Source organism: Ochlerotatus camptorhynchus, unplaced genomic scaffold (genome assembly GCF_037179485.1).
Source record: "Ochlerotatus camptorhynchus isolate MF236.1 unplaced genomic scaffold, CSIRO-AGI_Acam_v1.1 ptg000222l, whole genome shotgun sequence".
NCBI classification, from domain to species: domain Eukaryota; kingdom Metazoa; phylum Arthropoda; class Insecta; order Diptera; family Culicidae; genus Ochlerotatus; species Ochlerotatus camptorhynchus.
Window position 1 is genome coordinate 4,127,599 of NW_027040712.1, and position 15,579 is coordinate 4,143,177.

At 40.9% G+C, this 15,579-nt stretch overlaps 1 protein-coding gene across 1 annotated transcript; it reads right to left on the reverse strand.

The window, feature by feature from the left end:
• Positions 1-2,495: 2,495 nt before the first annotated feature.
• LOC135703856 (protein shuttle craft-like) lies at positions 2,496-6,951 on the reverse strand. Its single transcript, XM_065225204.1, has 4 exons — positions 6,831-6,951; positions 3,928-6,497; positions 2,968-3,316; positions 2,496-2,889 (listed from the first exon to the last, which is right to left on the reverse strand). Exons 2-4 carry the CDS (start codon positions 6,378-6,380, stop codon positions 2,779-2,781), a joined length of 2,913 nt encoding a protein of 970 aa, XP_065081276.1. The 5' UTR covers positions 6,381-6,497; positions 6,831-6,951; the 3' UTR covers positions 2,496-2,778.
• Between the last annotated feature and the right edge of the window lie 8,628 nt (positions 6,952-15,579).

Here is a 15,579-nt window from a genome sequence, read left to right on the forward strand (position 1 = left end):
TGATGCCGTTTTACACTTGAATGAAGATTTGCGTTCTCTAAGTAGATGGTATAAGCAGTTGAAATTGAATACAAAACTAAATTTATGGTAATTTCGCGGAATAGAGTAAATGAGAACGTCGCTGTTTTAATTGATGATGAGACTATTGATCGCGTTCGGGAGATTAAATATCTTGGCATGATTATTGATGACACACTTAAGTTCAACTCTCACATTGACAATGTCATCAAGAAAATTGCCAAGAAGTATGGAATTCTATGTCGACTGAAAAACGATTTAACTATTGCCAATAAAATACAGCTATACAAATCAATCATCTCTCCTCATCTAGACTTTTGCCCTTCCATTTTATTTCTGGCCAATGCAACACAAATATCGAGATTACAGATTACTAATACCATTCCTATTCCGAAATTGTATGGAAAGATCAACTATCCACTTCCAAAAAATCATAATACAAAAAGTTAAAACTTTATCACACAAACGTTCATGTAAAGTTCCATAACCATTTCAGTTAAAGTTTAGTAGGGATTATATACAATTTTTAACCATTTTCGGTAAGGTCAAGTTATGGTTCGCGTTTAGGCGGGAGTCATATCCATTCTACTCGATCCATGGTCACACTTGGCCAGCCTCGTAGTCTGCGAAGGTTCCGCAGGTCACCTTCTACTTGGTCGATCCACCTTGTTCCTCTTGGGTCGCTTTCGAGAACCATTTACACTGGGTCGTGCCCAGCCCACCGTAGTCGCCCAATTTTTGTGATGTATGGTTCTCCCAGCAGCTGGTGCAATCGAGGTGCAACTCGTGGTTCATTCGCCTCCTCCACGTTCCGTCATCCATCTGCACTGCTCTGTAGATGGTACGCAACACCTGCCGTTCGAAAACACCACGAGTATAGTCCAGGTCTCGTGGCCGTAGAGTACCACCGGTCTAATCAGCGTCTTGTAGACAGTCAACTTCGTGCGGCGACGAATTTTTTTTTTCGACCGGAGCGTCCTCCGGAGTTCAATGTAGCCACGATTCTCTGCCATAATGCATCTTTGAATTTCTCTGCTGGAATCATTTTCGGTGGTCACCAGTGAGCCCAAATACACGACCACCTCGATTTCGTCACAGTCAATCTGAACTCGGGGTGGGAGGCTATCATTGTCTTCCCAAGAACCTCTTCCTTTCATGTATTTCGTCTTCGATGCTCCTTGCTCCAAAGTTCCTTGCCATGATGTCAATGTCATCGGCGAAACCAAGAAGCTTCCTGAAGATCGTGCCCCTCGTTTCGATCCCAGCTCTTCTGATCACACCTTCTAACGCGCTGAAAAACATACACTCAAAATAATTGTCACGTCAAAGTTACGTGAAAAATCACGTAGATCTAAAAAAGTATTGTTTGTTGTAAGGCTACCTGACACAAGTAGAATTTAGTTGTTAGCATATGACTTTTATCTTAAACACATTTCACATCCACCTTATTAACCGATAACATTTACGTGAAAATCACGTACGTTGGGAACATCATCCTGCCGATACTGACAGTTCTATTTTCACGTACTTTCTACGTGTTTCACACGTATGAAAAAATAATCAACATGGTCACGGTACAAAACGCACTGCAAGAGCTGTTAAGTGGTTTAGAGATCTCCGGTCATTTGTTGCAGATTTTGGACGGTACATTACTTCTTCCGTGTCAAAAATAGGTTTAATACAGATAATTCTAACACACTGTGAAATAGTCAATTAGTATTCATTGTCATTATAATAATAAACATTGGACAAATTAACGGCTTTTTTAATCCTGGTTCTGTTCAGTTCAATAATTGCGTAAAATTCATATATCATTTAATGCTTGAATTAATTGCTATGTAAAAATCAATACAATTACAACAACATTTACTTTACTTTAAATCACTGCAATTCTTATAAAGAAAACAAAATTCATCAAAAATGTTATTACTTTTGATTAGATTTTAACATAAATTGTATCACAATTACATTGAAAATTTACTGAAAGATTTCATAGATAATACTAAAGAATAACGTAATATTTACGTGAAACTCCACTGGAAAGGGTGGGAATGGATACGTTCTTCGCTACATGAAAATCGCGTAAGTGTTACGTGAAAAGTGCGATGGAAAAAATCCACATATGTTTTCACGTAGCTTTGACGTGACAATTATTTTGAGTGTACTCCATTTGATGATAGATGATTTGATGACGACAACCGCAGCGATAGCAGCGCCACGGTGGCCGGTTCAAACTTGGATTTTTCAATAGAACTTGAGCATGTTTTGTTTAATTGTTACACTCATTGGCCAGTATTCAGTGTCTATACGTATTACAAGCCACCGACTGATTCAACAATTGAACTGCAGATTTAGCATTTGTTTCTTAAGAGCATTGCTTGTTCCGCTTCTGTGACCTGGGAAGTAGACGCCGGGTGTCGACGAGGTATCAAACTGGTGGACTTTCTCAGAAATAAATGTCGTCCCAAGGTGGCATGTTTACCCGGAATGGACTGTATATTGACTTAAAATTTTAGAATTTCTTCACAAGCGAAAGCAAATGTTACAATGGCAAACTGACTTCTGTCATTTGAGGTTGCTTCTTCCAATCAGAAGAGAGCAAAAATTAGGCCCAAATTATGTTGGAGAAGCAAAAAAAAATCGAAAATATTAATAGTTTGTAAATTGTTTGCAGATGATAGGTAAAAGTAAATTGAATGAAAAAAAAAAAAAAACTCGAAGTTGGGGGTAAAATTCGGTTCTGATGTCCATATTGTGGTGTCACTTGTTGGTCGCTGTTCGACCCCACGCATTCAAATTGGGCAACACCACACGCCGCTGACCGCTTTCGCGTTGTAGGACCTCCAGAAGACTCATGCTCGGTAGCCAGGCCTGTGGAAGAGAAAATCAACGGTTTGGAAAATTAGCAATCAACAGCAAGACCGGAAGAAGATCTTTTAGTTGTTATACCTTGAATCGATCGGCCGTAGCCACCACGTTCCGGTTCGGTTCGGCATCGTATGCAACTGATTCGACACCGAACATTCCGCACATGTCGTGGACGACGTGACGCTTTTCGCGGTTCATCACCGGAAAGGAGTGACTGCGCGAGTGTTTGCTTTCTTTGGCTAGCTTCACCAGCTCGGTGAGTTTCTCGTGGATCATCTTGATCAGGGCGGGATCCTTTTTGGCGTAGGTTTTCAAAAAATCGGAATAGTTGGGCTGCAGCTTGGACGACAGGTCCGGGTTACGAATCTGAAGGCCTATTGCGAGGCGGCGGTTGCGCTCAAGCGTGCGACATTCGTCGCTGCATTCCAAACTGAAAATGTTGGTAAGCGACCGATATGAGGGATTATTGCGATTATTGGCTTTTAGCGCATCGACAGTGATGCACAGGGCATCAAATCAGAATCCAGTTAAGAAATTATTTTTCGAGGAAAAATGTTAGTTTAATAAATGGGAATGTTTGTAGAACGTGTTTAAGCATTTGATGAAGAATTTCTAGTTAATTTATGGTATACTTTGAAACAGCATGAGTATTTTACGGCTGCAAAACATAATCTCTAGGGCAACAATTGAAATAAGTCGAACAACCAACCGTAAACAACAATAGCTTTAAACGCAAATTTCACAAGAATAAAAACATATTCCACGCAATATCTAATACCAGCATCTGACTTCATTTATCGAATGGCATTGTTATTTTGCGTGGGTGTGTTTTGATTATCGAGAAATTTGCTTTTCAAGCCATTGTTTACGATTGGTTGTTCCGCCTATTTTAATTGTTGGTCTAGATCTTTTCTGCATCCTGCATGCTAGATATAATGAGATTTTTTTAAAGTTCCATGGGTCAACTTTTTCGTCATGTTTGATGTGCATCGCTTTCAACAGTTGATATTACAAAACAACATTTTTGGTATCGGTACTTACGTCTTATTACTTTTCGGCTTGCCAGAGCCCAGGATGTCACTCAGTTCGACCGATCCGCCGCGTTGCATCTCCTGCATGGAAGACGCCAACTGTGCGGAAGCAAACCTGCGGTAGTCCTTGCTGAAGTCGTGACAAGTTCTCATCTGCTTCCGGTGGCCACATTCGCAGGTAACCTCTACCATTTCCTTGCACGGTAAATCCGGTGGACATTCACCATCGTGACAAGGTGCCTTGCACTGATGGGAACAGTTCGTCCGTGCGGTGGTGCAGTTTTGCTTGCAGATTTCGCCTTCGCCGAAGCATTCGTTTTCGTGACATGGTTTAATGCACTTGTGACGTCCGCATGGTAGTGGTTTAGCGCATGCCAGTCCGCAGCTGAATGAGACCTGGAAGCACGGGATAGTTTTTCGCTGTTCGTGCTTGCCGTAGCAGTACTGGGTGGTCAGAACGACACACGGCGCACATTTGGTGTCTGAGTGACAGTTGTGTAGGACCGGATGGGAACAGTGGTGCCGTCGTGAGCAGGGTTTATCGCAGGGCGGTTTCTTCGTTCCGCAAGGCACTGGAGGATAGATGACACTTGCCCCACATTCGCAGGTCAGTTCGTCGAACGAAACGCGGTGACAAGTCTGACAGGAACCTTTGTGACAGGGCTTGTCGCAGCGATGACGACCGCAAGATAGCATCTGCGAGCAAGTCTTCAAGCAGATGTGATCATAATCGATGCAACACTCCTGGTTGCACTTGTGCTTGGCACAGCTACGCATCCGAGTGCAACGTTTCTTGCAGCGGGCATCGTCAGCACGTGTTTTAAGTTGCTTGCACTTGATCTGCTGATCCATATGACCGCAACGACACTTGACGAGAGTGGTTTTGTTGCACGGAAGACACTCACCCAAGTGGCATCGGGCGTTGCAAACATGATGGGCACCTGGGGTACCACAAGGAAGCTGCTTGCCACAGACAGCCTTACAAACCGGGATAGGATCCAGGCACGATTCGCGTTCTCCTTTTACGATGGCTTGTTTTCCACAGGGACACGATGTAATGACCTCCGGGGAAAGCGAGCATTCACCACAAGTTTCCGAGTGACAAGCTTTGGTACAGTTGTGATTCTTGCAACCGAGTTGTGCGTTGCAAATCTCTCCACAACCGAAGCGAGTATTGTCCAAATTGTCAACCGTGCAAGAAACCTGCTTCGTTTCCTTTTCGCAATGACATTTGTGCTCCAGGGTTTCCTCACATTCGCCACATGTGCCACAGTGGCATCTCTGCTGACAAGTGTGGATTCCGCAGTTCAAAGGTTTTTCACATGTGGCATCGCAAAAGATCTCATCCTTTTGGCTGCACTGCATCGGTTTAGTTGACCTTCCGCAGCCGCAACTTCTCTGCACCATCGCCTGACACGGTGGACATGGTCCGGGATGACAAAGCAATGTGCATGCATGCTCGCAAAGCTCTTCCCGACTACAAAGTTCCCCACAAGAATGGGCCACGTCGCTTCGATTATACTGAGGGTTCTTTTGCTTTCCACAGAAGCAGTAGTATTCCCGTGGAATCTTCTTCGACACGTTCTGGCACGCAGGACAACGCCACCCGTCATCGGATTTCGAACTACTAGCCCACTTAGTCGTGCAGGTCAGATGCAAAATGTGGTAGCAATTTGGACAGGACCAAATAGATTGTGTTGGTCGCACCAGATCGCAACAAACGAGACACTCCAACTTGGATGAATCCAGCTCCCGAATGAGTTTCTCGCGCTGCGAGCACTTGGAGGTAATCGTCGCTTCAAGCTTCTCCTGGCGGGCTCGATTCCTTTGATATCCATTTGGTCTACGGTCTTTCACTTCCGCATCCTTAGGTCCATTGTTGTGATTGTAATTGCTGCCATCAATCTGGGGTTCGTTTCGATCCTGATCGGGCCTCTGATTACGCCCATTGCGAAAACGTCCACCTCCAGCGTTTCCCTTCCATCTTCCATTCTGCTGCGGCTGTTGCTGCGGTGCTCTACGGGGCCTGTCATATTCCCTTGAATAGTCACCATTCAATCCTTCATGGGACGATCTTCCATTATCCCCACCATTCTCCCTCGGTTCCCTTTGATGGTCATTAAAACCGCGTCCTCGTCCACTCCCAAACCCATTGCGATTATTCCTGCGGCCGTTATTCCACTTAGATCCATCGTACTGCTTCCTCACAGCACCGGTCGCTCTTTCACCATTGTTCTCGTTGACACAATTATGCTCCCGCGGGGCTAGTCCCTGTCTCTGCTGCCAGCGTGGAACAAACTCTGCAGCGGTTGGTTTCAAATTCGAGCTTGCGTCAAAACCGCTGTTCCCGGCTGAATCAGACGGTGCTTGAAGGGACGTTCCAGCCGAGAATTGCGATATGAACTGCTCGAAGCTTTGATGTCCACCGGAAGATGATGGACCTTCGCCTCCGCCGCTCGCCATCTCCGACGATGGATGTATCCTTATTGTTTGCTATCTGTCGTAGCACACAACCGAGATCTTCGGCCCCGCAAGGGGGTTGAGTTTGAACGCAGCTCCCAGTGGCGATGTTTAGTTGCCCTACGGGATGTACAAACACTATTAGATTGGTGATCAATTATTGTGAAATAAAGGAAATCTATGAAACACCTCAAGATAAGATAGTCAAAACAACCATCAACTGAAGCAGTTTAATTTTAGGTAGCTGCACTGTTGCCACCCTTCTCCCCTCCTTCAATACTTGTGAGCCTCCGCCACCCGACACAAAAGAGCAACAGCACCACCATTAAACTTTAATGGGGTTGGAAAAGGAGAAAGTTTCCACCGCAATGTTGTGCAATTTCCATTGCAAAATTATCCGCCGTGCTGGCTTTTCCCCCGGTAATATTAGCTGAAAACACAAATCGCACTTACCTGAGCTGGAAAATCGAAGGAAAAACGCTGGGGAAATGAGGAAAATAACTAAAAATTGGAAAACTACTATCGACGAAAAGTTGGGTGCTGCGCGAGCTGACGGTGGTCAAAGACCATCAGCATCAGCATCACCATTGACGTTGAGGACAGGCTTTGCTAGTTTTTGTTTCACTTGCGCTAATGGATAACCTCGGTTTGCTTTGTCGAAGAGTTTGAGTGGAATCTATTCGGCTCTCGTTTTGCCGAACCTTATTCATCAACAACAACAATAATATCGCAATAAAGGATTATGCAGGGGTGTGAAACTTTATAGAACATGAAACGGCTGCTATAAAATCTAGTAAGACACATTAAACGTCACGCTCGTTTGAGGCTACTCAAAATATGGTAATAGCACACTCAAAAGATTTTCAAATCTAAATAGATTAAAAGTTACAGTACGTTCAGACTACAGAGTTATAACAACAATGTTATAGCAACAATCAATACGAAACTAACGATTTTAAATTGGCTCACCACTTTAGTAGCCAATTGATCCCAAGCAAACGATTAACGTACCCTATTCTAGTTGAAATTATATTACTACACTATGTTTGTTTTGATTCGCTAGGAAAGTTTGACAGATAACATCAGGGGTGTGTGGATTCATGCAGAACATGCAGGGGTGAGTGAAATAGCTTGGGACTGCTTGGGACCGTTGTTCTGGTACTGAGTGAGCCAAAAATTATAATGATTTTCTTCGGGACCCAGTGGTCTTAGAGTTACCTCTATGGTTATAGCGCTATCTTGATGGTGGTTTCTGTGTTGCAATTATTTGGCAACCTTATAACATGTTATAACTCTCCAGTCTGGACAGCGTTTTACACTAAATCACAACTCTCCTGCCGACGCATAGCTTGGAATAAAGACTTAGAATACACACTTAGTGTTGCTCACGGGGTCGTATTGGGATTGTGTTTTTGTTTTGGTCAGGAGTTGGGGATACTAGATTGGTGTTCGCACCCGTGAGGGTCTTTTGGTTCCCGTTGCGAGAATCGTTTAGGGTTACGATTCAATCGGTTGCCAAACCGATGCGAAGGTAATCGGCTCACGTGTGCTAGGATGGGGAGGTTTTGTGAGCAGAGTTTTCCTTCTTGAAGGATACGTGAAGTTCCAAGTTAACCAGATCTCTTCAATCCAGACTGCTGGCCAGTTGCCACAATCTGTAATTGATTCCAATTGGTTGGGTTCCACCTAAAGAGAGTCCGGTATCACTTGCCAAATTTAGTTGGTGGCGAGTAAGGGGCTTCCGGATACAATCTTTCGGCTGGATTGCTAACCAATTCAGGCTCAAGATCTGATATAACTTACCGATTGGGTTTCGGATGAGTGAGCCGCATGAACGAATAGTCAAAAAACACACTGATTTTATTTCTCTGAAATTTCCCTTATATAAGGAGTCGGGGCCCTAGAATTTGGGCGTCAGTACATCGTGCGCATGTGCGCTTTGCATCTATGCAAAGGTCTTATTCACCTAACGCTCAAGTCCCTACGCACAAGTCCTATGGCCTTTGCTGTATCGCCTAAGTGACGATACGGTTTTATTTGGGTTCCGAATTTAATTACTTTCCTTCTAATTTCGGGAGTAGGGCGACGCGTGAGATCACCCCGTTCTAAAATTCTTAAACAGTGCACTTCCCAGAGTACGCGCGGCCTTACCTCTAGTGGGTAATTTATTGAACCTTCCTTAACATCTTCTACCTAGCTCTATAAATGTGGCCTTGCTTTTGCGGTACCGTTCTTCTGTGGTACTCGGTCGTACCACCAACAATCAATACGAAACTAACGATTTTAAATTGGCTCACCACTTTAGTAGCCTATTGGTCCCAAGCAAACGATTAACGTACCCTATTCTAGTTAAAATTCTATTACTACACTATGTTTGTTTTGATTCGCTATGAAAGTTTGACAGATAACATCAGGGGTGTGTGGATTCATGCAGAACATGCAGGGGTGAGTGAAATAGCTTGGGACTGCTTGGGACCGTTGTTCTGGTACTGAGTGAGCCAAAAATAATAATGATTTTCTTCGGGACCCAGTGGTCTTAGAGTTACCTCTATGGTACCACCAACAATCAATACGAAACTAACGATTTTAAATTGGCTCACCACTTTAGTAGCCTATTGGTCCCAAGCAAACGATTAACGTACCCTATTCTAGTTGAAATTCTATTACTACACTATGTTTGTTTTGATTCGCTATGAAAGTTTGACAGATAACATCAGGGGTGTGTGGATTCATGCAGAACATGCAGGGGTGAGTGAAATAGCTTGGGACTGCTTGGGACCGTTGTTCTGGTACTGAGTGAGCCAAAAATAATAATGATTTTCTTCGGGACCCAGTGGTCTTAGAGTTACCTCTATGGTACCACCGCGTATCGAATCTTTTACGACCTTTTTACGTGGCTATTTTGCTGACCAGTAGGACCAGTCGGTAAAAAATAAAGACTACTTTGTGCACAGTAATTATTTTTACCAGGGGGAACGACACTCATTTGGATGTATTTTTTCAGTCTAGTAATTACTTGGGATTTTCGGGGAAAAACATAATTGATGGGATTTTTTTTAGTGTGTCGTGATGACGAAAATAGAGCAGGGATAGAAAAAATAGATGCTCTGAAACAAAATCCATTGGCAAAAATACTATATTGCTGGTTTAAATTAAATACCCTCACCAATAGATTTTTGCAGAAAACAATTTCATTTAATTTTACTATTATTTCTATCAAAATTACTACGCATTTTGAGCAAGCATAGTAGTTTTGCTAGAATCATAGTAAATTTGTTAACATTCATGGTAAACTAAACTGAATTCATAGTAGATTTAACAGTAATAAGCGTGGTTATATTGATAATAAGTGTTTTCTGCAAAATAGTATTCCTAACTATGGACCTTGTTTCAGTGTGGGAATAGATCAAGCAATTGATGTGATGTGAGGGGTGTTAAAAAATTTCAGAGGGATGCGAGTCTGAACGCGAAGAGGATAGGTGTAAAAAGAAGAAAAATTTGCTGCAATGAAGCGTCCATGAATTACGTAACGCTTATAGGGGGAGAGGGTGTCACCTATATCGTTACGAATTATGCATAGGGGAGGAGTAGTAATGCTTTGCGTTACGTAACAAAAAGAACATTTTGTTTTTTTTTCGTTTCTTGATGTACAGTTTGAAAATACAGGTCTTTTTGACGTTTTTGGTACAACAACGAAAGCTGTCATCACTAAATCTTGCTTTGCAAAAGGGATCTGTTTTAATTTTATAAATTGTGATTTTTGCTACAAAACAAAATCAAAAATTAATTAAATGAAAAGGCGGGGGGGGGGTTTATAGAGCGTTACGTAATAAATAGAGAGGGGTCATTTTCAGTGTAAAGTTTTGTTCCAAACGGGGGGGGGGAATATTAATTTTTAGCTAAACGGAATTAATGGACACCGCCCAACTATAATAACCAAAGCTCACAGCTCAAGTGCAGAAAATGGTTCCGCACCTAGGGGCAAGTCAGCTGTACTCTGAGCTAATATATTAACATTGAGTAACTGTGAGTTACTCGTAGCTACTCAAAAAATAACAAAGTAGCCTTAATTTAACTTTTTTCAATCTGTCGTATTTACAAACAAAATAACGTCAGCCATCATTAACAGTTTTGTTTAGGATTTAGATTAAGATTTCCTTATTAAAGAGACTTTCAGCTGTAGTTTTGCTTAGTAAGTTATTTTTCTCTTTAAAAAAAACTTTCTTTTTTAAGATACTTTATAGTAACGACAAGAATGGTGTTTTAACTAATACTCTGCGCTTGTTAAGTTTTACCCTGATTAAAACCCGTTTAATTATTCCCAGATCATCAAGAGCTATTCCTGGTTTGTTTTCATTACGTGTTTGGTAGAATATTCGTAGTATGCTTTCAATTTACAAAGAGTTATTGGCAATGATTTTTCACTTCCACTGCGATATCTGGAATAATTATATGGTAGAAGCGACTTGTTCCTTAGTAATGGCTGACCAAAGTAATTAAAGTCATGCAAAATGCAGGGAATGCAACTGATACGCTAGAATATAAGAAAAGAAGTTTACAAAATTGTTTTACACCGGTGTAACATATGTGACACATAGCTCGATCAAAAATTTTCTCTCGTTGACTGAGTTGCTGCGATATGTATTGACATGTTGACAACGATATTCATCATTGAGCAGCGCGAGTAACTCAGAGCTACTCAAAATTTGCTTAAAAATTACTCATGATTTAAAGCTGTCTGGCCCCTAGTTCCGCACCGAATAGGTCGAAACTGCAAACTAGGAGGAACGGGTGATGGCGATGGATTACAAGGTTCCGGTTAATATTCCCAGCTGCATTTGGACGGGAATTTGATTCGCAATATTCTCGCACAGAAATACATCAGCCGGTGGGTGTCTTACTTCACCATTAACCCTTGACCAGCATCAGAGACGAGTAAAACTTGGGCCGAGTGGAAAAAATGACCTGAATTCCTTTTCCACCTGCTTGTCGTAGGGGGTTTCATTGGTAAGGCTTTTCCCGGGGCTAGAATCAGCTGAACGAAATCAACAGTTGCTTCGCGCCTGTTCGGCAACTTCCATGCTACAACACACAGAGACCCGGGCTCTTATCCGTCGAATTCGATCGGTTTGAGTCCGGGATGTGCGTTGCCGAATCTTCCGTGATGCACTTGATGTTTTTTGCCCCCGAGACCGATTATAGACGAGTGGTCCGTCATCTTTTTTTAGTTTTCGCACCGATTTTTTACCGGTATGGCCAGCTGACATACGTGGTGTTTGTTGTGGAGAGTGTTGTAAACTGACAGTGAGTCTGGCAGAGTGCTTCGCGGTCGACCTGAAAACTTCGAAAAACTGCACGGCTTGCTTGACAATTTGTGTGCATGCAGAAGGGATAAATTGGGAATAGAAAGAATAGATAGGATGGATTGAAATTTTGTGAACGTTGAAAATTATATGAGAGGTTTGGGTAAAAATGGGATAATCCTGAAGTGTCGTTCCCCCTGATTTTTACTGACTTTTCGTGATATCACGAAAATTTGGAAATTAACGACTTTCTCAGTAAATAAATAATCTGTGTACAGTATTTTGCATCAAACGATACCGAAGTTCAGTTTGTGTTTTACAGAACGTCAGTTATTCACCTGATTTAAACTGAATTTTCAGTAAATCTTTCGTTTTACGGTGTAAACCCACACGGAACCAAATTTTCTTCATTTAAGTTAAAAATATATATGTTTATTAAATAAAAATATGAATAGTTCAAAGTAAATTAAAAACATGTTTTCAACAAAAATATGTATGTTTAAATTAAATTCAAAAGCATGTTTATTTCAACAATACATAATCTGGGTAATCAATTTTTAGCGTGTCCTTTTTTCCTTCTTGTTTACATTCGGCAAACTTAACCGAAAACGGCCTGCAAGCGGCGACACCAAAGTAGAGGGTCCGGAAACCAACGCAAGCAAGTGCTCCAAGCTCGACAAAACCGGTGGAACATCACAATATTAACGTCAATCCGTCGTTTCTGATACTGATCCCCATATCATCCTCACCCCCCACCCGACGTCGAAAGAAAAGCAGATCATCCCCGAACACTAAACTTAGAAAGAGGCCGGTATGAGGACCAGCGTCAGAAACGAAAAATGACGCTAATATCACAAAGTTTCACCGGTTTTACTGAACTGGATCTGATCGGACACCCACCCCGACGGCCCCCCGGATCCAAACATCCACAGACTTTCCATAATAGCAGAAATTTCTATTTATTTGCTATCAATTTTATTTTGATTTATTCAGCATTCAAATGCCAAATAATTTCAAAATATGTTTGTTTATTTTAAACATGAAAAGCATGTTTAAAATAAACATATTAATTTTTGATCGCATATAGTTTTCAAATAAATCAAAAATATTCACGTTTATTTTCAACACGAATATTTTTAAAATAAACGTAACATTATTTTTGTTTTAAACATTATTATCAATTAATTCAAACATAGAATACGTTTGAAATCAACCTAGTTTATGTTTGTGGCCAGAACAAACTGAGTTTACGTTTAAATTTACCTCAAATATTTTTGTTTCGACGGTAAATTTTTCTGCGTGCAGTACAAAAAAATACTGAACAAATAAATGCTGGATTAGTGTATAGACTTATAATTAACCACTTCATTCGAGCAGTTTGAGACAGGCGAGGACAGGTACAATCGCGTCATCTGCCGCTAAGGTAAAGGCTTCGAACGAATGTGATAGCAAAGATTACATACTCAGAAGAAGGGTTTGTGTATTTGCTCATTTTTTCTATGCGTTGCTTCCATCTTCACTCAAGCGCAGAGCCCAATGTATCTGTCGCTTGGATTCTGGCAAAGTTGCCAGTCTTCTTGATTTGTTGTCTTCGATATTGTTTAGGCTGTGTTCCATATGGTGAATTTTCACTTAAATTTGACAGATGGAAAATTTTCAAATAAACCTGCTATAGAGATTTTCACGTCCAGTTGTATTGGTACGATATATGAGAGCGTGTTAGTGAATATCCGAGGAAAATACATAACAAATCGCCGTCAAACTCATTTTGACAGATCTAATTTCATACATTTTTTAGGTTAGCCAGAGGAAAATAATAAACAACTTTACACAGCGATCCACCCGCTAGTGTGCGTGCGTTAAACGTCACTAATCTCTATTGTACCAGACTTATTTCTGACAGACAGGAATCAATTTTGACAAACACCTTCTCGAAAATAGGAAGATCAAACACCTTATCTTCCTATTTTCGAGAAGGTGTTTGAAAAAATTGATTCCTGCACGGAGAACAAATTATAGCAGACCGAGTAGCAGACGCAATTATTTTTCCGGTCAAAATAACTATATTGTTCAATTGTTTTAGAGATAACCCGAAACTATAGTTGATTTGACTATATATAGAGGGCAACAACTATAGTCCATAGTTGGCTCCTCGGTTGGTTCAACTATATTTTTCAGTAGATGAACAAACGTTAAACTTCAAGATACAACTCAAGACCAACAATTGAAATGGCCTTAACTCCATTTTGTAAGCAAAATTTTAATTCTAGTTCAGTAAAACCGGTAAAACTTTGTGATATTAGCGTCGTTTTGTCGTTTCTGACGCTGGTCCTCATTTGGTGTTGTTTTTTTTTCGACGTCGGGTGGGGGTGAGGATGATATGGGGATCGGTATCAGAAACGACGGAGTGACGTTGATATTGTGGGGTTTCACCTGGGGGGACGTGCTGTCAAATCAGCCTACTGATCATCTTGTATGAAACTGGTTCCAAACGTAAACAAACGCTGTAGGTTTCTTATGGCTTGTTTACGTTTGGAACCAGTTATGCGAGGTAGGCGACGATTATTCGTATTTGACAGCCACCTCCCCCCCTTGGGTTTCACCGGTTTTGTCGAGCTTGGAACACATGCTTGCGTGGGTTTTCGGACCAACGGTCTTTGGTTTCGCCGCTTGCAGGCCGTTTTCGGTTGAGTTTGCCGAATGTAAACAAGAAGGAAAAAATCACACGCTAAAAACTGTTTACCCAGATTATGTATTGTTGAAATAAACATGCTTTTGAATTTAATTCAAACGTACATATTTTTGTTGAAAACATGTTTTTAATTTACTTTGAACTGTTCATATTTTTATATAATAAACATATATATATTTGATTTAAATGGACAAAATTTGGTTCCGTGACTAAGGCTCTGAACCATTTAGCAATTTAACTCGGCAAATGGTTCACCTGGTTCGCAGCCTAAATGGTTCAGAGCCTTAAACGCTGGCCAGACTGAGCAGTTATAACATGTTATAACGGTTGTCAAATAATTGCAACACAGAAACCACCATCAAGATAGCGCTATAACATGTTATAACTCTGTAGTCTGATAGTACGTTCAGACTACAGAGTTATAACATGTTATAGCGCTATCTTGATGGTGGTTTCTGTACTATTAAACGCTGGCCAGACTGAGTAGTTATAACATGTTATAACGGTTGTCAAATAATTGCAACACAGAAACCACCATCAAGATAGCGCTATAACATGTTATAACTCTGTAGTCTGAACGTACTATTAAACGCTGGCCAGACTGAGTAGTTATAACATGTTATAACGGTTGTCAAATAATTGCAACACAGAAACCACCATCAAGATAGCGCTATAACATGTTATAACTCTGTAGTCTGAACGTACTATAATTTGAGTAGGATCTACTGATATCGATCAAAAGGCTACTCAAAATGAGTAAACTACGTTGATATGAACAACATCGACCTGAATTCAATCGATGTTGTTAATTTTATAATTCGTCAATTAACCACTTTGTCAAGCAGTTTTGGCGTAACTTTCTACCAGTGATTTCACAAAACTGGACCAACTAATTTATATTTTTTTATGAAACGCACAAATGTTGGCTACTTTTCTCGAGGTTCTAGAAGAAAAAATCTCAAAATAATGTTTCATATCAAAGTTCGAGTGGTACACAGCAAAAAAAAAAATGTAATATCGATCAACGTAATTCAAGCTGATGTATGAAATAATGATGTAATAGCAAAAAGCAGATACAATATTACACTCGATATTACATGATATTACATCAATAGATGTAATTTTGTTCGCAAAATCGATGTATATCGTAACGTTATCTTACACAACCTATGGATTGACCTGGTTGCAGCAGTTTGGATGTAATATT

Coding starts and splice junctions, on each gene's coding strand:
- LOC135703856 (XM_065225204.1), bottom strand. CDS start 6,380: ATGGCGAGCGGCGGAGGCGAAGGTCCATCATCTTCCGGTGGACATCAA. Junction 3,317..3,927: donor AAGCCGAAAAGTAATAAGAC/GTAAGTACCGAT, acceptor CAACATTTTCAG/TTTGGAATGCAGCGACGAAT. Junction 2,890..2,967: donor CTACGGCCGATCGATTCAAG/GTATAACAACTA, acceptor TCTCTTCCACAG/GCCTGGCTACCGAGCATGAG.